Here is a 22,739-nt window from a genome sequence, read left to right as displayed (position 1 = left end):
GATTCGCGCGTTGCCCTTATACTTGGCCGCGCAACGCCAAGGGAGCGCGTTAATAAATAACGTAATCCCCCGACGCGGGGGCCCCGAAACAATTCCCGCTGTACAAAGACATTCTCTTCCCGTCAATTTCCAATGTTTGACTGATTGCGCAAACCGCGTGATTAACATTTTGCCCCGGCGAACCGTGCGATCGCGGCGCGTCAGCACGATCGACCCCTGTGGAAAACGATCGAATCAATCTCGCGATAGCAAACTCATTTCAAATCCCGATGCATTTGCGACCCGCGTCCGTCTTGGAAATAGGGTAGCGGAGCCGATTACTGTGGGTTTACCAATTGCTGTATCTTTGGTTTGTTTTTTCGGACCTGATTAACTTTATATTTATCGAATAAGTCATATTAAATTTTTTTTATTAGAAAGTGAATGAAATAAAGGAACAACGAAATTCAATATGTCTCATGCGACAAGTGAAAAGTTAATTATGCCCGAAAACAAGCCAAAGGCACAGTAACCGGCTCCGCTGCCCTATACTCCACGAAGTACATGTTACAAACGAAAGATATGCTGGAAAATCGTGTTTGGTTCTTGAAAGGTTTCCGAAGCCTCGGAAATATTTAGTAGCGGATGATAATGTTTTAGGTGATTTTCGTGGAAAATTGTAAATTAAGCGAGAACAGGTAGCTTACCTGCCAGCACGCCTGGCTGGGCAAAGAAGGAGCTAGCGCGGTCCTCGTGTTTCGGATTCATGTAGACGTCTGTGTTGTCCGAGTGGTCGCCCTCGACACCTGAGGGCCCGATTACATCGACCTCGTTGCCGGGTCGGTTTACAGTCTCTACGTTGGCCTGCAACGGGACACGGCTTAATCAGTTTAATCCGTTTAATTCGGCTGACGAACGAGGAGGGGCCGACACGCATTTTCAAACAAATCTAATATCCCCTCTTAACGTTACACGCGTTTTACCACCGTGATATCGGTCCTCCGGTTCCTCCCTGTTTCAATTTAGACGCGAGAAAAGTTACGGCTCTCGGATATAATCACCTTTTCCTTGGGCTTGATTATCGGCTCATCGACGGAGTACGGCTCATCCGGCTCTGTCGGCCTGTTGTTCGGCACCGGGTCTATCCTATTGTTGTTGCTGAAATCTGCGACACAATGCACGAAAGGATCACTGCCAGGGATTCGTGCTGACCGAACTAAGCAAGCGGCCAATATAGAGAACGCTCAAAAAGTTTTTGGGAAAACTCCATTAAGAATTAATCCCTTGCACTATATGCGTATAACAGGCGTGCCAGGCACGTTCCGAAGATTTCGAGGGTAATTCACTGAATATAGCTTCTTTTCGCACGTCGGTCGTCCATTCAGGTAGGAAACTCGATAGTTCCTAAGCAATTTATTCAACTTACCAGCTAAACCTACCGCGCTGGTCGAAATGACCCGTTTCACATTTTTTTCTAAAATCGTTCTAACGATAAAGACGCTTTCACAGAGAATAATTCAGGAATAAATATTGTAATTCAAGCACACGTTATGATAGAAGCGTCGAAAAGTCTATATAAATCCAGGCTTGTTATTCTTAGAAAGCAACGCACCTTATACACTCTTAGTTCTCGTTAGATTTAGCGTTAACGAAACAAAAATTACGAAATTCAGATTTACGATATTAATTATCCTTTTACTTGTGGTCTGCGGATCGCAACTTCGAGTTTGAACAAAACATTTCAATATTTGGTGACACGTTACAAAAGTACAATTTTGGCAATCAAAGTTAACGTTGACGTACAATTAACCAGTTAGCTGCTGCAACCTCTTTGAAAAGTGTGTAAGTTACTGTAATTATCCTGTTAGATATTTGATTTGCTTCGTATGTTGTTCAAATACGACACTTTTATAAAATAATTTAATAAACAATACGAAAGTGCGCAAATAAAAACAAATAATAGTGTATAAGTATGTTAATAGCATTGTCTCTCTGCAGAAGAATTTTATTAACAACAAAGAAGCGTTAATCGACGTAGCTATGAAAGAAATCGTAGTGCAAGTGGTAAACTTTGTATATTCGAGTCGTTCGCGTTCGGTTGAACAGCGAGGAAGAACAATCGTACCGTGATCGTCGTCGCCGTCCTCGTCGTCGGGACCAAGACCGCTACCGGACGATTCAAGGTCGTCGTGACCTTCGCTGCCACCTCGACCAGAGCCTTCCAAAGGTTCCTGATCGTCTAGGTAGAGATCGTCCGGGGAGTTGTACGTAGAACTTCCTCCCGCCGTCCTCTCCTTCTCGCTTTGGTCCTTCTGCGAACAAACGTTTCGACAATTGTTAAAAATCATTGGCGATTAACAGAAATCTTTGTATAGTAATCCTAGCCAGTGCAGTCTCCCATACGAACGGTTCAGTAGCCGACCAGCGTAACACAACTTTTCTTTGAAAATGCGTTAAGTAGTGCGAACATATTTTTATTATTATATTTATCGATTGATAAATCGATATAGCCGATTTCTTCACCAATAAACAATAGATAGCACCGCTTATATTGATCATGGGATGATTAAACAGAATTGTTCAGAGGGATTTGTTATTTCTAAGAAATGATTAACATTTTTCTTTCGATTCTTTTTTCGTTTAGTTAATTCGTATGTCATCTTATAATAAAAATTGTCTTCGCATTATTATTTTCTTACGGCCAATTTGCAAAATCCTTATTTATCTCAATTTTAAGGTTAATGGACACACACTGACTAGCTTCTGAGTCACTCCATATACAGTGGTGACCATAAATATAGATTTAAAGTAGCTTTTACGTTTTTATTAACATTCAAACCAAAATTTCTAACACGGAAACATATAAATACGACGTTTTGTTTACTTTTCGTTTAAACATCAATACAAATGTAAAAGTTTCTTTGAATCTGTAATTATTCACATCGCTGTATCCGTTGCGAAAGAAACGAGATTCTACTTCTTTTCGAATCTATCGAAAATCTCTGCGAGCTTTCGCAGAGGCCGCCGCCTAACTCTGTATCGCGTAAATCTGTCGGCAAACTTGTAGACCACCCCGTAGACACCGGATAACGAAGCATCGCCCGGACAACGTGTTGTCTGTCTTTTTGGTGTTTCTTTTCTGCTTGGTCTCGCATCATCTCCGGTCTGGTCTCGAAATAGATACCATTCCCGAGACGCGCGTGCTTGTGTGTTTGCTCTCGAATTACGGCACGGGATACGGTGGCATCATCAAAACACCATTTCGTTCGTTCGTTCGTTCGTTCTTCTTATTCACTCCATTCTCGACACCTTAATAATCGCCCAGCGGAAGGGAAATCGAAACAGAATTGTTCGTTTTCGAACAGAGGACAATTTTAAACGCATCTCGAGATCGAATCTATCAGTTATCATCGATTTCTCATGACCGTAATGTTAACATCGGAATCTGCAGTGCGATCATTATAGTTCCGCGTCAAGGATACGTCGAGCTATCGGCGACTTCCGGTTAGCAAACGCCGATTGCATGCCGAAGTGACGCGCGATAAAGGCCAGCATAACAAACGGTGCCAGCAGTCGCTATTGTCTTCCGATCGTCCGATCGAGACCTCCAGCATTTATTCGCAGGTTCGAGGAATTTACACTAAATCTATCAGCGCCGGTCAAACGACCGGTTTCGCATTTTTTATTTTATAATTATTGATGCGATAAAACTGCTTGCATTAGAAACTATTGAATCGATTTCTTGATTCGGACCTCGACAGATTTAGCGTTAATAAGATGGCGACAGACGGCCGAGACGTGATTCAACCCTTTTATCGTTAGACAGCGGATTTGATGACAAACATGAGTAGATCAAACAAAAAACATTCAAAGAATTTAAAAATACTGTATTATTTTCAAGTCGCTAAAGCAGTTCAAGAGAAAAAGAGATGTCTCTGCACTGTCTGCATCTTGCAATCAAGGCAGACAATTTTTATTTTGCATACAAATTCGTGCTTATCGCTCCAAGGGTGACGCGACGAAATTAATTTTTCTTGTCATTGTATCCTAATACTATAATATAATTAACTACTTACTATAATATAATATACCCTAATAATAATATAATTTTTACCGAGAATGTTCTAGAGAGAGAGAGAGAGAGAGAGAGAGAGAGAGATTCGATCTGCCTGCGAGAAATATGCAAAAGAAAGTGCACTTGCACTTGTGAAAAATATCGTATTATAGGATAACAGGGCTTGTTAAATAATGCAAAATTTGTCTCTACAACTTTCTTTTCTAAAATCTAAACTGGAACAGAGGCCGCAGCTCGGTCCAGTTACTAGAATCACCCTGTATTACTTTCTGCAGACGGCCGGAGATTTTTTGATTTCGAGCCGAAACTAGGGTAACCGCTGGCGCGGCGCGCGATGGTCAGCCGAGAGAGCCGCAGAATGCAACTGCATCGTTTCCCGTTGCATCGGCGGGCTAGATCGCGGTATTTTTGTCCCGGGATTCGATAATTCGTCGAGAGATCCCATTGAACGTGTATCTCTCGGAAACAGCGCGCGCGGACAATCGCGAGGGCAGAAGAGTGTGCACACACAGGATGCGTCGTTTATACACGGCGCTGTACAATCAAATGGGGACCAGTTGTCCGCCGAACGACGCTCGTTGCGTCGATATACCCGACGCGGCGCGTTCCCGGCCTCGAAATTTCACCGTTCAACCAGAGGAAACTAATCACGCCTCTACAAGCGCCGCCATATGGCACGTTCCTGTTTACAGAACGGCAGTTACGCCCGGCCTGGAAAGAGCGCTCTCGTCTCATTGCACATTGCCCACCGGTGGCCAACTATAATATGCACTCGATCGTATAATGGGCCGTAATCGCGGACGAGCACTGTGTGTACCAGCCTAAATTAAAGATCCCAAATGCGCGATCGTCGCGCGCCTGTTTATCCAACGCCGTCGCGTCGCGCCGTTTCAATTAAGTTGACTTTTTATACGTCGTTCGTTAATCGGTTAATCGACCTCGAAGATAAGAACGGGAGGGACTCGGAAATATTCTGGATAGACCAGTGTCGTTCGTGCGAACAAAATGTGGGCGTTCACGCTCAACGACATCCGAGATGCAGCACAACCCTTGATCCACGAAGGGAGATTTTCACCACCGTACGATTGATGCCAACGTGTTCATGCCAATTCTCAGTTAATTTTTCTATGCATATTTTTTTTATGTTACTTCTTCTTTTGTAGATCCATTGGACTATTTGTTGTACGTTGCGAATTTATTTAATCGAATAGCCGATAATTGAGTAATTGGGTGACGATTTAACCATTTGCGCTACGATGTCGTTCACAACATCACAAATACGGTTGAATAGCATCTCTTCGTTCTTAAACAGTTAGCTGTTTTTTTTTACGTGTATGCGAGTATACTTTGATATTCTCTATTAAATTGTATATTTCATAAGAGTGTTGTATTTGGATAAAATATAAGAAAAACATCGAACTTGTATACGGTATAATCACAGTAACTGACACACATTTCAAAGAGATTGCAACAGCTAACTGGTTAATCATATCCTTATTAGAACAGTATTCGCTTCTTATACGTCGCCGTTTACTTTCATTTTCGAACTTTGATAACAGAAGAATCGAATTTTGTTTCGATTTAACCCGAGAAAGATAACCTACGTCGCAGAGGCGCCTGCGAAGACTGTTGATTTTTGTTAATTTTTCATAGAGGTCTAGTGATTTAAGATTAAAATTACTTAAAATATAAAAAAATATAATATAAATGCATTTTATTTTTACAATAATGCCAAACCTTTAAAATGACTAGATTAACTTAAATAAATATCCATTGTTAGTATAAAATTGACGCCTTAGAAAAGCATGCGCCTCTGAAGCGTATGGTTATCTTTTACGTACGTTGTCATATGGTTATCTTTCTAGGGTTAAGAGATATTATCGTGTTCGAATGAAACGATCGGATGATCACGCATGAAATCTTCACCGCGAGTCCGACTCGTTGTTACAGCGCAAATGATTAAATGCACTCGGTCAAGAAGATTCGCCATCCGCAGTCCGAGGTTTCATTGTCGGATCGTAACGAATCTGAACGAAGCCTTAACGAATCGGGGGGGGGGGGGGGGGGAAACAGCGCGCGGGATACCGGTAGAAAGAAATGCTAAATTGATTGAAGCGTGACCTTGATGCAAGGCGAGCCACGAATATTTCGCAGCGGCGCCGCAAGTTCGTGCTGGCGGGCGTAAACACGGGTTGACCCAGAGGTCCGCAGTGGAATAAAACTGCATTAGGAAAGTGCTGCGTGTTCTCCTGCTGCGTCGGCTATACGTCGGAGGTCACGAGACAGCGGATACAGCGAATCCTGGGAGAAGTTTGGTCAACGAACGGTGTCGTAACACGAGGAAAATTGTACTTCGGAAACTAGGCTAGGCGCTAGGCTGCTTCGATGTAGAGTTTTCCTCGAATCTAGTACAGCGCGGAGTCTCTGACGTCATAAATGTCTATTAGCTAAATACGTTTCTCGGGCGAACAGTTTCATTGAAGGCAATCCATGGACAACGAGATTTATCGTACAAATCGGCGAAGATCTAGTCTAGCATTGTAACTATCTAACTGCTTTATTGTTCGAACATCTACGTTCCGATTAATTCGGATAGCTTCTATTCTATTCGAGCTGGGTCTCTACAATTTTCGATCCAGACCTCTCGACACGAAATGTCTGTTTACTTACAAGGGACGACACTCGACTCGAAAATTGAAAAATTTCTGAAACATCGAGGATATGTAGAGCATACGTAGCATCGCGACATATGTATGCATCGCGTAATTTTTTTGCGCAAAATTCACTTTAAGGGTAGAAAATTGATCGCGAGATGTTCGGTTGATTTGTATTTTATTGCTGTAACTCGTAAAATGTATAAGAATAGGGAAGAAGTCTTGAAACAAAATCTATCGCGCGATACGCGAAAAATATCGATGATTTAATCATATCTAATAATACGTGTCGTAATACGTATCTAAGTATGCTTTACATATCTCCAAAGTTCCAGAATTTGTTGTATTTCCGGGTTGGAGCTTATTCTTTGTCAGATGATCTACCCCAGCTGTCCTAGTAGCTACCGTCTGGTCAAAAATACTCCAGCCTCTTGAGCGTTCGAGGAGCCAACAGCTGTGCGTCGTTCTAGAAGGACCGTACCCTAGCCACCTAGACCGTGTCCTGGCAGTTTGGAACGCACCTCTTTCCAGTAGACAGACTACACAAGGTGTAGAGTCACAAGGTTGCAGGTGCAACGACCGGGGATGCACCGGGCGCACAGGATCGTGCGTACGAATTGCATCTCGACGAGAGCGTGTCCGCCGCAGCAGCTGATCGATAACACGAATTTCGTCCTCCCGGGCAGAGAAGGTCCGGGTCTCTCTCTCTCTCTCTCTCTCTCTCTTTCTCGGTCTCTCTCTCCCTCTCTCTTTCTTTGGCGTGCTAGCGAGAGAAACGACGCGACACCACGCACACCCTGGACCCGCGTTTTCTCGGTTACTGATCGAGTGCCTCGGACTCTGCTCGGAGGAAAGAGATCGGGTCTCCTCCGACTCTTCGAGGGGTGTTTTTCGTCCGCGCGGAAGAAACGCAAGAATTGCGCGGGCGCGCGCGATGTTATCGACCACTTTCGCGTATTCCATCGCGCCCGCACACGTTCCGCTCTTCCTTGTTCATCGAAAGTGTCGTCGTCGCCGTTCTCTCGGTTCCACGCGAACAATGCTCGCTCCTTCCCTCTTTCTCTCTTTCCCTCTCCGCGACACGGCCTCTGCCTCCGCGAGAGCAGGCAGGCCTACCGCCCCTAAGGTCAAGGTTGTCCTCGAAATCCTCTTGCCCACCGCGGCCGCCCCCGCGTTTTCACCTCGACGGTTATACGATCGTGACACGCGAAAGCGAAACGAGGACCGGCCCGATGGCGATCGAACACAGGTGTGTGCGTTCGTCGGATGGTTCACGATGATACTCACGGAGCGCTCCTGGGGCAAATCCCGGGGACACAGCGAAACCGACCCCGAGAATCCCGGAATTTCCGAGAGATAGCCGCCGAGATATGCTTTTCACCGAAGTAGCGACTGCACTGGCGTAGTACGGCCTCGGGACTGTAGACGGCACTGCTCCAGCTCGCTCTATATAGCTACCGCACAGATAAAACGGGAGGATCTGGCCAGGACTGTACCATCCAGCATCCGGGATCCGCGATTTTTACGGGACCACGGGAAACATTCGTTTCCTCGCGAATAATCCCCCCCAACGATTATTTATTTGTTTGTTTATTTGTTCGCGTTCCCGTCCACGGACCATCGATCACTCCGGCTCGAGGAGATTCGAGTCCCAGAAGACATTTCTTCCGATCCATTTGATCGTTCGGAAAGCGACTTCGTTCTTCTAACATTATGTTCTGTGCAAATAAGAAACGGGACCTGTACGAGAATGGAATTTCGCTGATAGCGGTTTTAATAGGTTTTAATAGGTAGGGTTGAATTAGTAGTTAAGGGCTGAAAAGCGTCTTTCAATTTTCCTTGAGAAAACGAAATTACTTTTCGAACGATCTAATATATTTACTTTATACATTAATTTTACATTTATCGAACAAGATATATTCAATGTTTTTAGCCTTTTATTTTGTTTATTTCTGAATAAAAAAATTTCAGCGTGTCTCATTCGATGAATTATGCCCGGATACGAACCAAAGGCGGAGCAATTTCAAGTTTAAAGCCACAGTCAACGTTATCCTAAACGTGAAACAATTCAGGATCTATGCCAGTTTCGAATTCTACGATCGTTAACGACTTCGTAGCAACTGAAGGAATCTCCGAAGCTGCTTCTTTCCCGCAGGGGTCTTTAAACGCCCCATTCTCGTCCTTCCTTGACTCTGTCCCATTTTCGGCGAAGATGCCGCGTTACCCCACTTCTCTGACCGCGTTACCCAGAAATTCGACCGAATTATCAAATCGCTATAGAATCCCCCGTTTCGGAATTAGCGGGGGCCAATGAAAGATGGAATGATGGATCGCCGCGGCGAGGTTCATTTATTTATGTACAGATCCCCGAAGATGGACGGCTCGTTCGAATATTTATGGTCGCCTTCTCCGCTGCTGGATCGCATCAACGTTACAACGTCCCGAGCTTCCGTGCTATCGATAATTAATAGGCTCGAACCTCGGTATCGCGAAACGTTTAACGTGAAACCGACCGAACCGCGAATGTAATTAACGTGTGTTATCATTGTCATCTTTATTATTTATTCGCGGGCCGCTACAGTCTCGTAAATCATACAGATGAAACACAAAATCCGGGACAAAATGAACGTTACAGAGAACAAGATTTTAGGGTAGATACATTGGAGGATTAAGTTTTTCAAGCGTTCAATCATTCTCTAGGAAATGGTATTTATAATCACAACAATTTCAACCCTTAAGTATTACACCTATTAGAACTTTTACGTAATCACTATTAGCGGTCACACGGATCGCTAAGGTTTATTGCGTTATTATTGGATGTAAAAGTGGTAAATGAACAGTCGAAGTCAATTTCTTACTTTGCACATCGATGATGAAGGGTTCCAAGATCGATTGAATAGAAGCAAGCGTGTTAGAAATGTTTCTCTTTCGACAATTTTTCTTATAATTATATTATCACCACAGATGAATAAGTAATTAGGAGCGGTCTCACAGGTCGGCTGTAGTAGTTAAACGTTAAAATTGCAAAATTTGAAACTAGTCACTTTTACCGGCTCGGTAAGTTTAGTGTTAATCCGCGGAATAAGTGTAAATAAGATTCTGAACATGACTTATAGATGTTGCTGTCGTCTTTTAAATCGAAATTAAATTAACCCCGCTATTGTGTTAGTCTTTCAACATTAACACTTGAACGACCGAGCCTTAAACGCTACTAATCTGCATGGTTTTATAATAAATAATATATTATATATATAATATTATATATAATTATAATAATATATATATATATATTATAATATAATATATTATGTATTATATATATGTAATTATAAATAATGAATAATAATATTGGAATTATATAAACTTCGTACGATTCCTATTATAATATATGCTTCGATAAAGAAATATATCTAAAAATTGCTCATAGAAACATTTTAATAACATCATGAATTGTAAAAGAAAAAAACAAAAACCATCATTTTGACTGGCTTGTTAATTCTAATATTAAATTTGAGATTGACATTCTATCAATATAAATTATTTAAGTACGCCAAACTTAGAGGTGCTTGTTAGTTACATTTTGCAAACATATTATCGACAAACAAGGACAAAATCAACGAAGCTGTGAAAGAAATCGAAGCAAGGGGTTAAATAAGGTTTTGTTCTACATCTTCGTGGAAACATAGGCGTATCAAAGGAACGCAGGGAGAGAGAGAGAGAGAGAGAGAGAGAGAGAGAGAGAGAGAGAGAGAGAGAGAGAGAGACGAAGAGAGATAGAGACAGTTACGTACGATGCATCCGATATTTTTTCACCGAGAATAGGGAGGACGTCGTACGTGTTGCTTCGCAGATTTTCGAGACTCGATACCGTGGGAGATGGTTTCCGGGACGCGATAAGTCGACTGATCAGACTATCCGTTCAGTATACACCCTCGTTGGATGCGGGGGATATTGAAAATCCAGTCTGTGCATGTGACGCGTTCCCACCGCGAGACCCGTCTATTTGAATAGGATCGGAATCTTTCATATTGGATCCGAATCCAAGAATCTTAACTCTACTCCCGTTCGCAATCGCGTTCGCGGTCTCGCGTCGTTCCGCGCGTTCGTTTACTGTGAAAGGAACACGTCCGCAGCCTCAGACACACTCATCGCCGCTGCTGATAACGCACGCTCGTAGGAACACATCGTCGCACAGAATTCAGGATACCAGTCACCTTGGCATCGCGAGAAACGTCTACGTTATTTCTATGTTTCCGTATCGTTTATTTTACTTGATTTTATGGCACCGTTCTCGGCGATCTACAGCTTACAAATTTGAATCTATCGTCGTTCTTTTCGTATCCACGCGTTCTTTGTTTACTCGTTATTACCTCTGAGCAGAACCAAATAGAATTATTGATCCCTTAAGCGTTGACTAAAATATTATTTTTATCTATTTTTTATCTATTATATTCATCTATTATTTTTACGGCTTTATATCCTAGTTGCAATATATGAAATCTGTTCAGATTATATTACTTGCAAACAGCGTATCTCGATCATGGTAGATCAAATCCTTCGTAAATACCACAAATTGGAGAATACGAGTATTTATGCATAGTTATTGTATTACGTAAACATATTATGCTGTAGCATACTTCGGTTTCACTCCTCGTCGCTCGACGTTTATTTAAAATACACGCACCATTCACTTGCAATAATACGCAAAAGCGTTCAGTATTATCGATCAGTATGTCACCGCCGGTGATGGACACTTTTTAAGAGTCAACCCCAATTTTATCGACAAACCCAAATTTTACCAATAACCCCTTAGAAATGGGGTTCGACTCTTTTGTATTCCAAGAATCTCAGTACGATGCACTTTGTTCACTATAGCAAAATAAAAATGAATTCCGAAGCCAAGTAAAAAATTAGCGTCACCCGTAAATAAACGGTAATTTACCGCAGGTAAAAGAACTTACTTCAGGGTCAAAATGGCTTCGAGGACAAAGCGTTAATTGAGGACAGTTTTGCATTGCGGCGAAGGTGACGGCTCGCAGATTCAATGGCGAACAGGTATTAGAATGGCAAGGGAAGGGAAATCTGGTCGCAATGGCACCTGCAAAATACCCCGGTGATCGAGTAAACAAACAATAAACGAGGGGCGTGTGAGACCGCTGAGCGGTCAAATCGGCCTCACTATCACCGCGGTCCTCAAAGCAAACGCCGTGAAATGTTCTACTTTTCGCTGCTCTTTCGGTGCACGCGTTCGTCCGTGTGTCGTCGAACTGGAGCATTTTTTTCTTTCTGTTTTTAGTGCGGCGTGTGTGCGCGGGTGGTGCGCGCCCGGACCGTTCGAAAGTCGATAACCGCGAGATCTCCGACACGAGAGAGGGAATAATTAAACCGGTCGAGTACCGATCAAGCAAGCGAGTTTTGCGACGAGGCTCTCGTGTGCACACGCGAACAAGTGTCTGGCCTGTGCTCCGCGAGCCGAACTTCCTGGACGAAATTTCAACCGATTAGATTTCACCGCCGCTTCGCCCGTCCTGTCCGCGGCGTGGCCATGTTGTGTCCCCTACACCCGCAGAAATGGTTCATTAACCTTGTAACAGAGCAAATCCAGACGGACCGTTCGGATGTTCAGGCGAACGTGACCGTTCTCGTATGCGAACGACAAAAGGACTGCAGAGGGACGACTTCGCCTCTGCATTTCGTTTCACGGCCCATGGATCGCCGACTGGCTCCGGTTAACAGTATCTGCCCTGGTAAGTCAACTCCATAACCGTTCTCTCTTTTGTCTCAACGCGTCTAACTGTACACGAGATGAACTTCTTAAGTGGAATCTTCTATTATCATTGTTACTAATACTAGGTTTTTATCTGGTTTCCAAATTATTCAATTTATTTCGATAAACAGTGCTCGAAATAATGATAGGTTCGTTTCATTTTATTTTAATATAATAGCGTGTCTTTCTCCTTTTTTTGTTAGTAGTAGGAGATTCGTTACAGTGTATTTAGTGAAACACAATTATTTAAATAATATAATTCGCAAGAATTTGGAAATTTTGTGAATATATTTTGTAAATATAGGTTATTTCGGTTTTAATATTTTTCTATTTGTATTTAAATAATTATCACACGTGAAATTGCAAATTAATTAATTACGAGGAAAGCTTAATATTTTTCTGGTAATTATCCGGTGATAAATCCGTGTGGTAGATGGATGTATTTACGATAAAAATCGCTAAAAATCTGGATAAGTACGCTTGTTACTACAAATACGCTTGTTATTTTTAAATCGAATTTAATCCTTCAAATCGAACGAAACATCTGCGTTTTTGTTATCGATATTCAAGCGTCGACGTTTTAGCTATACATTAAATGCAAATTTCCGCTTCATCCTAGAGACTTATTAACCCTAGAAAGATAACCATATGACAACATACGTAAAAGATAACCATACGCTTCAGAGGCGCATGCTTTTCTAAGGCGTCAATTTTATACTAACAATGGATATTTATTTAAGTTAATCTAGTCATTTTAAAGGTTTGGCATTATTGTAAAAATAAAATGCATTTATATTATATTTTTTTATATTTTAATTAATTTTAAACTTAAATCACTAGACCTCTATGAAAAATTAACAAAAATCAACAGTCTTCGCAGGCGCCTCTGCGACGTAGGTTATCTTTCTCGGGTTAATAGACCGCGAATCCTTATGAAAATTCCCATTTTCGTACGTAATTTTCCAAAAATTGGAGTTAAAGAAAAGTGTCCTTCGTGAACTGAAAATACTGAAAAAAATCAAATAAAAATGCTAGTAAACCTTGTCAATTTACACGCATCTTTGCATTCTAAATATTTTCACTATTGTGCAAATATTTTATTATTATAAGATCAGCAGTCTAATCACTGCAGAGCAGCGCACGATTGTTACGCGAACCCTCCGTCCTCGCAAAAATGATTTTGGGATAAGCGAAGATTCCAGTTAGCGATTAAGTGACACGGAGAGATAGAATTAGATCGTCAAAATGTTCAGCGAACAAAGAAGCGAGAACTGAAGTCGATAAAAATGACAGGTTAATTCGTCGCGCTCGGCGAGCGGGTCGACACCCGACGTGATTGCTGAATTAACGCCTGCACGAAAGAATTGGAACGTCATACGTCGGATTTCGCTGGTTTTTAAGCGTGTTCTCGTTGCAGCACGGCGTGTGCCGAGTTCTACAATGATCGTCGGGGCCGTTTTTGGATTCGGTTTGCCGGGATCGCGAGCTCGGTTTCCGCTCGCATAAAACGGGGCGCATAGATAATCGTTCGAGCAAGGTGTCAAATGCACAACGACGCGTAGGGCACCGTTGTACCGCCGTGTGTTCCCATTGGCTGTAACCCCGGATAAAGACGCCATCATCTCCATTCTGTGGAATTAGTCTGTTCAGCGTGAAATACAATTTCGCGTCGGTTAATTTCGCGCCGCTTTGTACCAAAGCCGCAGCATTTAACAGCGACAGAGGAAGAGAGAGGGAAGAGCAAGAGAGGGAGAGAGGAAGCGAGATAAAGAAAGAGAGAATGAGAGAGAGAGAGAGAGAGAGAGAGACGAGCGAACGAGGCGAGCCGCAGCTCGCAACTTGGTAAAATGACTTTCGCCTGTACAAATACGTTCTGCTAATAACGGATTTATTATAATGGCGACAACGTACCCGGCAGGTGAGCGCGTTAACAACCACAATGGCCGTTGACGACATTAAATGAAACACATTTGACGGTCGATATGCAGAATTGTTCCTAATTATCGAATATCACGATTGTGACACCCTCTTCTCTGCATCGACAACAGCGAAGGGAAATCATGTTTCAAATGTTTTCGTCGCTACTGCGATGTTCTGCTCGCAAGTTTTATCAACAATGTAAATGAATTATGCGCTATCAACCGTGAGTTTCAGTATTAGTATTAATAGCGTGTTAACGCTGTTACATTCTTTTTTAAATCAAACTAATGCTAGGTGAATGGCTTACGTTGCTCCGTTCGAATTGGATTGTCTCCACAACTGTTTCCTATTTTTCAATTTACCTAAATTTTTTTAATTTTATCTTTCAACCCCTTGCCATACTTTAACGAGTCTAACACGCGATGGAGATTTCTAGCAATAACCTGCTAAGTACGAATGCTATTTTGTTCTTTTTAGTCTGAATAAAATTCTGATTTCTCGTCATCGATATTTAAACATTTCAGTAAATGCAGACACACAATAAATATAAATTGTGTTTTTCCTTCTTAGGTATTATTACAATCAAAAAACTTCTAATTATTGAAACTATGAAGAAAATGGTACGGCAAGGGGTTAATTTTACCGTTACACGTCAAAATTTTATACAATTTTCAAGTAAACTTCAAGAGGAACGTAATTAATCTACCGAAATATATATTATTGTCACATTTCTGTGATGCAAAGTGTTTTAACTTATAATTATCTTCCGTTTATTTCTACATATATTTTCTTGTATATTACAAGTTTTAATATTTATTTAACCTTTTTATCTAACCTTCTTCAATTTCTACTAATTTCTGTTGGCGGCCTCGAGACCTAAAATCCAGCATTTCGAAGACACAGTTCGTCACCGCTTTTCTCGATTTTTCGAAATCCTATGGCTTCGCTTCTTGCCCCGGGTATCCCACCCCTCTGTTCACCGGTTTTTCCGTTGCAGCCCGGGAGTATTCGGTGTTCCCTCGGGTTACCTGCGCGGTTTGCTTTCACGGGTGTCTCTCAGCGCCTTCCTTTTTCTTTTCTTTCTCGTCGTCACGTTACTTTTCGCAGTCCCGCGACGTCTTTTCCGGTTCTTCTTTCTCGCACCCCCCCTTCCTCGGGAATTTTGATCTACCTTGATATCCGACTCCACCGCCCTCCCGCCGATTTCTCTCGTTTCGCAGCACCGCCGTGGTTTCTGTGTCAGCTTCGGCCGCCATTTTCGATCCCCAGGGTCTCTCAACGTCGAAGAATCTCGAAAGAAATTTTCGAACGCAGAAACGCTGCCAAGTTATTTATTTAACCCCGGAACGGGCGCGTCATTTAAAGTTAAATAAAGCGACGCGAGGGGTGCGCGGCACCCCAAGAGACCTGTACAAATAATACCGAGAACAAAATCACGCTGTCGTCGTTCTTAATTAGGCGCTAATGCAGCTATTGACAGCTGGGTGATACCACTTAACATATCGCTAAACAATAGAGAAACGTCGGTCATTAAACAAATGGCCGGGGTGTCTCGAACCTTCGAAAAATCGATCTCTTCATTTTCTGAAAGTATGCATGTATGTGCTTTCGAAAATATTTTTACCGAAGCATACTGCTGGACACCACATCGATGTTGACTATTTCTCGCTGTAATAAATCGTAAATATCGTTGATAGAGCAACAATATATATGAAAAACCCCGACGTGCGATGTTGCATGGGTTTTTTTTTATAAAAAAATACCAACAAAAAAACGCGTTCTAGACTAGAATAGTCCCTGAATGAAAAATGTTCGGCAAAAAGTAAAAATATATGTATTTCCAGCGATTTTCGACGCAGCGACGAACGACGCGTTCGGGTTTTTTCGGTGATCGAGAAGGGCCGCTGCAATTATTGCGAGCAATTCAATCGGACGCAGAGGGCTCTACGGACGTTTCGAATTCATGAAGTTTTTGTTGAACACCAAATCGGACGTAACACGCGATATTTAGCTTTCGCGTGCCGCCGATTTGAAAACATGCTGCCCTTTGAGAGGAGAGCCGCGCTCGTTCAACCAACAAATTCAACGCTTTGCATGTTACTCGATCTTTGAAAAACCAGCTGAAGCGAGCGATTTTAATAATCGTGCGGCAGGGCGCAATTACGGGGAATATTTTCGTGATTTAGACACACAGAGCTTTGAGCGGAGTTCGACATTACCCGAATTATTTTAGATAAATACTCATTCGAATAAGATCGGTCTGTCCAAAAGTAACAAACTTTCCGATGCAGCTGTTCAAAAAATTAGTCGACTGCAGGAATTAACATGAAAGAAATTAATCAATTATGGAAAAACACCATAATTCTAAAATTCATATTCAAATCGATTATTTTCCGAATTATTCGAACGAATTTTCATTCGATTGGATATTTGTTCGATAAGACACTCGTTCAATAATGTCGAATAAAATTGTATCCGTTAATCCTTACCCGTCGTCCGAAGAAAGTTTCACCCAACTCTGAGCATTAAGCAACGTGTATGAAAAATTGCAGCTTCAGAAATTCATGCCGCACCGTATGCGATACAGTTCGTTAAAGATAAATTTATCGACGTACTCGAGTTTCGTATTACCGATTTAGCGCGGCGTCAAGTAGAAGGTTGAAACAATACTACAAAAATAGTACATTGCTGGACTCCGTCGAAGGCCGAACATTAACACAGTCCAATGAATGATTCATTGCTCGGAAATTCCTAAAATCGTCGACTGAATTAGTTTTGCAAAAATGTTGCGTAAAGATTTGCAATCGATTGATCATTCATATTGTGAATATCATGCTCGCTTCGTTAATTTTAAGTATTCAGACGTACGGTTTTGTGGGCGTATTTTGGAGCCTGTATTCACCGAGAAAAAGTAAAAACAAAAGGAAATCGTTTTTTTTTCGAAGGTTCACACCGGAATACCGTATTAATAAGTCGGGCACGAAAGAGTTAGCCGATCTCTAAGTTAGCGGTCTAAGTTTCCCGATTCTTGCAACGATACCAAGGATCCGTACTTGTGCGAAGTTAGGTTGCCAACTGCGAGCAAGAACAAGAGCGTTGGCGGGAGTACAATCGACGAAGAGGGCCGAGTTGCCGGAAGGCGGACTCGTTGTTCCCGTGAAAGAGAAACCCGAGAAACCAAAAGGGACAAGACTCGAGCAGGAGAGAGAGAGAGAGAGAGAGAGAGAGAGAGAGAGAGAGAGAGAGAGAGAGAGAGTGAGACAGAGAGAAAAAGAGAAAGAGTTAGAGAGAGAGGGAAAAAAGGGGTAAACGGTCGCCACGAAGGGAGAACGAAAGGGCGAAAGGGTGAAAGGGCGAAAGAAGCAAACAGACCGCTTGCGGAAGCGCGTCAGACTGGGATCGCAATCGCGTTCCATTTCGCTAACGAGCTGGCTGCCTCCTGGCCTGAGAGATGCGTCGACGTGCATAAAGCACACCGACCACGCGCAATTATCGCGACGATAATTATGCAGCGGTCACAACGCCGCGACTGGACGTGGTTCCGACCCCGGTCGCGTTTGTTAAACGCTAACGTGAAACGAATCTGAGACGTAATTGAAAGCTACTCCGGCGAGTGTTCTTTTCTTACCGAGCGTTACTTTTCCGAGGCAACAGGATTATCCAAAGAAACGCTCAGCTCTTTTATTCTCCGCTGTCCGCGTTATCGAGCCTAACCCTTTGCGCTTTCACTGCGCAAATTTTGCGGATACGAAAACATTCTTAACTTAATTTCTTTGGTACACAGAGACCAGATTTCCTTTATTATTTTTCTACAAAAATTCAACACAATAATAATAATAATAATAATAATGACAATAAAAATATTAATAATAATAATAATAGAATAATAATAAAAATGACAATGAATTCGATATGATTACTCGTCTATCCTCGTAACAATATTTTCTTTTGATATTTAGCGGTGCCGTAGATTCCGGCATCTTTTTCGGAACGCACGTGCTTGATTACAGGGCACGTTAGAAAAATCTGCCGCATTTTCCGGGGCGGTTCGTTCGTGATTTAAGGTAAACGCGGTGAACGAGTCAAAAACGTGATCTCGTTGTTACGTAATATCGTAGTAAAAAGGGTAGATTTCTTGGGCGCGAGTCGTCACGGAGTCTTCCTTGAAAGTTCGCCCATTAGGATGCATCCCCTAAAGCCCCCTTAAAAATCGTACGTCGGGAGCCCGGTGGGCTTTTCCAGCGACGCGACGGCCGGAGGGACATTAGCCCGCTAAACATTACGGGGAATTACGCTAATGAATATCCAAGCCGAGCGTTAAGGGGAATTATGCTAATGAAGCCGGGCGAAAGTCCGTGCGTCTTGTTGCATTATCCGCGAAGTATTCGAGCTCGCGGGTCTTGATTTCGGATGCAGCCGGACGGCGAACGGTCCAATAAAAGTCCGGAGGACTCTCGAACCGCCGAGCTTTTTCTTTTTTATCATCCAGTTTAGCCAGCAGTTTAGCCCGCAGTTTAGCCTCCGGTTCGGCCTCCGGTTTAGCCTCCGGTTTAGTCTCTGAGATGCGGCCGCGGCTCCCTCCCGCTGCAGACGGCTCTCAAACGGAACGATCCACTACGCGAAATCCGCCGTTCTTATGCGAGAACCTCTATAAACTCGGAAACTGATTAAATTCTTCCATCGGATCGTCCGTTTCGACCCGCCGGATTTTTATTCGAGCCGCTCCGGGAACGTCGTCCGCCAAATAGAAACAGTTCAATTAATTTCGTCTTGACGACTGCGGTCTTTCGTTCTACGGGACGCGCTGATTCTCCTCGAGATCGTTATTGTATCCGAGAGTAGATCCTTAACTCGTTGCGCTGCGATTAATTAAAATAATATTGCTACGCGAGAACGTAGAATGCTAGGCGAAAGTATTTCAATTATTTCGTACACCTTCAATTTGTTCGCTTAAAAAATTCTTCTACAATTTCGAAGCGAAATTCGCATTGCGCACGTCGAGTCGAGCGATCTAAATTTTGTTTGAGATGTAATTTGGTTTGCTGGACAATGATTAAAAACTTGTTTTCAAAAATTGCAATTGGTCAGCATGACCAATTTAATTTTTTTATCTGAGCCTGTAACGAAGATTTAGAAACTGCATTTTCTAGATCTCGGTAACTTGTTCCGTTTTATAAGAAATTTGAATAATTTCACTGTTCGTGTTCTTTGCTGTGGGTCGACCGCCGACAAATGGTAATCGATCGACGTTTCTAATTTACGCGGTGACTGGAACAAGAAGGTGTAAAAGCTCGTTACATCGGCGTCGTTCATTCGGCGACATCGATCGCTATTCGAATCGCGTTAGATTTAATAACTTGACAAATTACGACGGCCGATCCGGACTCCACGCGGCCGAGAACCGATTGAAATCGTGCACGCCAGCCATTAATAATTCATCAGTGTTGCAACAAAAAAAACGCGCGCACACACGCGCGCGCGCGCGCGCAGAGACTATACTCTTTATTCTGGCTCGCCACTGAATATTTCACTCGGCTGTTTTCGAGATAAACTCGGGTAAACAATAAACACACCGGTATGCCCACGAATACGGGCCCCCCCATGAATAATTCGTAAAAATATTTGAACGGGTGAACCTTGTTGATAAATATACATGAGCTGCCAGATCTTCGTCCTATTTCATCGGAAACTGCGCCACCAATCATTTAAATAATGCCCTAGATGCCCGCGAAAACAAATATTCCTCGTCAACGATGCCGGAAAGAATATTACACCCGGCGTTGCACGCGTGCGAACTTCATCGTCAGATTCTGTTGCACCGTATGCAGGTTTATACGGATGATTCTAGAAGGATTGTAATGAGAGGGAATATTATTCGGAGGTATCGATCAAATTGATTCAAATTTTCAAGGATTTTTACGTCGCTTTTGTTTTTGTTCAACCAGTTAGTTGTTGCGACCTCTTTTGAAAGTGTGTTTTTTATTATTTATATTTCTTGATTACTTCATTACATTTCGTCTTGGACTCCAAATATTCAAAGTATCTGAAAATTTACGGATTATTTTAGTTCTCGCTAAAATTGCAATTTAAACAGCAAATTGTAATTACTTTTTACGCGTGACGAGTATACTCGTCATAACACAAAATATTGCTATTTCTATTTATATTTTTTGTCGTGGAATACTGAAATGTGATATTAATCCAAAAATGTAAAAAACATAAGATTACATGTCCTTACAATGAATAAAAAACCAGAGCTTGGATTAATAAAATTAATAATATTAATAATAAATAATATATATTATATAATAAATAATAAATAATAAATAATGAATAATGAATAATGAATAATGAATAATGAATAATGAATAATGAATAATGAATAATGAATAATGAATAATGAATAATGAATAATGAGTAATGAATAATGAATAATGAATAATGAATAATGAATAATGAATAATGAATAATGAATAATGAATAATGAATAATGAATAATGAATAATGAATAATGAATAATGAATAATGAATAATGAATAATGAATAATGAATAATGAATAATGAATAATATATATATTAATAATATATTAATAATAAATATATAATAATAATAAAATTAATATTAATAATATTACTTTATTCTGTTAAGATGAAAAATGTAGCAAATAAACGTAGGCACAAGAAGCTCATTGACACTATGCATTCTTGTAACAAAAGGAACTGATGTATCGGATGTTTCAAACTGGAATTGGATAGGTCGTTTAGTTTCCTCGTTATCTCGTCCTAAATAAAACTGTTCCATTCACGGCAGTGCTTCCCAATCGGATAAAAAAATCGTGCGGCGAATCAGCAGAGCGGAGAAATTCCGAGGAATTTCTGTATCTACGTATCCGGAAGCCCCGCCTCGGTCGGATTCGAAAAGAAAATGGCGGTGGACGGTTATAGCGGCTGACGTCTTGCGAGGGATTGAATTTTTATCAAAAGATTCCCATTACGTCCGCACGCGTCCTCTAAAGAAACCGTGAAATTTATGATATTCCCGGAGCATTTCCTTGTCGCGCATCCCGAGGGGGTGTGCACCCCTAAACGCTGAATCAGCCCGAGCATACGGCGGGTAAAGTCTTGCGATTTACCGCGAGAGATCCGGGTCGTACGTGTAATTAAGTAGCAAAAAGACGAACGGGCTCGCAAAAGGGGGGCAACGGGGCGGCATGGGGGTTAAAAGAGGAGCGGAGAGAGGGTGGTGGAATGGGAGGCGGGTCCGCGGGCCGACGACTCTTTTTCCCAGCGAGGGTCGTCGATCCACGCCAGCGAGAGGCAAATGGATTCTTTTTTACGCGTGGCCGCGAGCTACGCGCGGTAATATTTGCCTAATTCGTCGCTTAGCATGCGTGGAACCGGCTACCTTACCCTCCGACCCCCGACCCCCGAGGCACACTACACTCTTTCTTCGAGGGCCGGCACCCAGCTGTCTCTCTCGCCGACCCCTTTCGTCCTTTTTCTCGCGAGGACACTCTTCACCCTTCTCCGAGCTAAGCTGCGCCCGTAAGTCTCTCGCGTGGGAGCCGAAGGGGCGGAGACGAATTAATTCCGTGATTTCTTTGCTGGCCCTCTAACCCCCTCTTTGACTTCGGGTTCAAGCTTAACGGTCCGCTCTTTTCTTTTTTACCCCTCGAGTAGTATATTTCCGATGGCTGCGATTCGCGATGCAAGCTTTATTCGTACAGGCTTGTGAAACCGATTATGTTGGGTGACCAATTGCCGTGCCTTTGATTTGTTTTCCGGCACAGTTAATTTTATATTTATCGAATAAGACATATTACATTTTTCAGTCTCTTATTTTGTTCAGCTTTGAACATTTTTTTAATACGAAATAAGTTTGAACGTATTAAAACGTATGAAACGTAAATTTAACGTTAAAAATAAATGTTTAATACGAAGAAAATTTGATTTATTTGTCTTACTCGATAAATACAAAGTTGATCCCGGCTTCATTACCCTACAATTCAGACGAATTATTTCCTCTTTTCCATTCTTCGACATTAACAAAGTGTGCTTATGCATTTTATGGAGACGATAACGTTTGATGGATAGACTACTTAGGGGTGAAACCGGGTGCACCCGGTTGGGTGTTGTCCGAAAAATATCGTAAAATCGCCGTTAATGTCCATTTATTGGAAACTATTATAATTTATAGTTCGAATAAAGGTTTATGCGAAGCATCTTCGATACTGAAGCTTTAAAAGTGAACAAGCTTGTTCGTTTTTGAACGTAGGGGGTAAACATTAACAGAAAGTTCTTTGAGAGATATCATAAAATCGCTGTTAATGCCCATTCTTTGGAA

At 42.0% G+C, this 22,739-nt stretch overlaps 2 protein-coding genes across 6 annotated transcripts in view; one reads left to right on the top strand and one right to left on the bottom strand.

Moving 5' to 3' along the window:
- The window catches only part of Sdc (Syndecan), a 225,044-nt gene that overhangs the window by 6,131 nt on the left and 196,174 nt on the right, over positions 1-22,739 (bottom strand). Inside the window, exons 2-4 of the mRNA XM_033485802.2 lie at positions 2,105-2,291; positions 1,041-1,144; positions 687-843 (exon numbers count right to left, since the gene is read on the bottom strand). Of these exons, the coding sequence (XP_033341693.1) occupies positions 687-843; positions 1,041-1,144; positions 2,105-2,291 (448 nt within the window). The remainder of the gene's footprint in view (positions 1-686; positions 844-1,040; positions 1,145-2,104; positions 2,292-22,739) is intronic.
- Positions 11,850-22,739, top strand: part of LOC117229363 (uncharacterized) — a 175,998-nt gene continuing 165,108 nt past the window's right edge. For 2 of the 5 annotated variants that reach the window (XR_013034878.1, XR_004492527.2), the window contains exon 1: positions 11,855-12,455. Coding sequence is in view for 1 of the 5 variants with exons in the window: in XM_076526595.1 (XP_076382710.1) it covers positions 12,254-12,455 (202 nt within the window). In the remaining 4 variants the exon portion in view is untranslated. Of the gene's footprint in view, positions 12,456-22,739 lie in introns of all 5 variants that reach the window. The other 3 variants (XR_013034879.1, XM_076526595.1, XR_004492528.2) reach the window with 3 other exon arrangements.

This window comes from Megalopta genalis, chromosome 15, assembly GCF_051020955.1.
Source record: "Megalopta genalis isolate 19385.01 chromosome 15, iyMegGena1_principal, whole genome shotgun sequence".
Taxonomy (NCBI): domain Eukaryota; kingdom Metazoa; phylum Arthropoda; class Insecta; order Hymenoptera; family Halictidae; genus Megalopta; species Megalopta genalis.
This window is presented reverse-complemented; position numbering and strand designations above follow the sequence as displayed.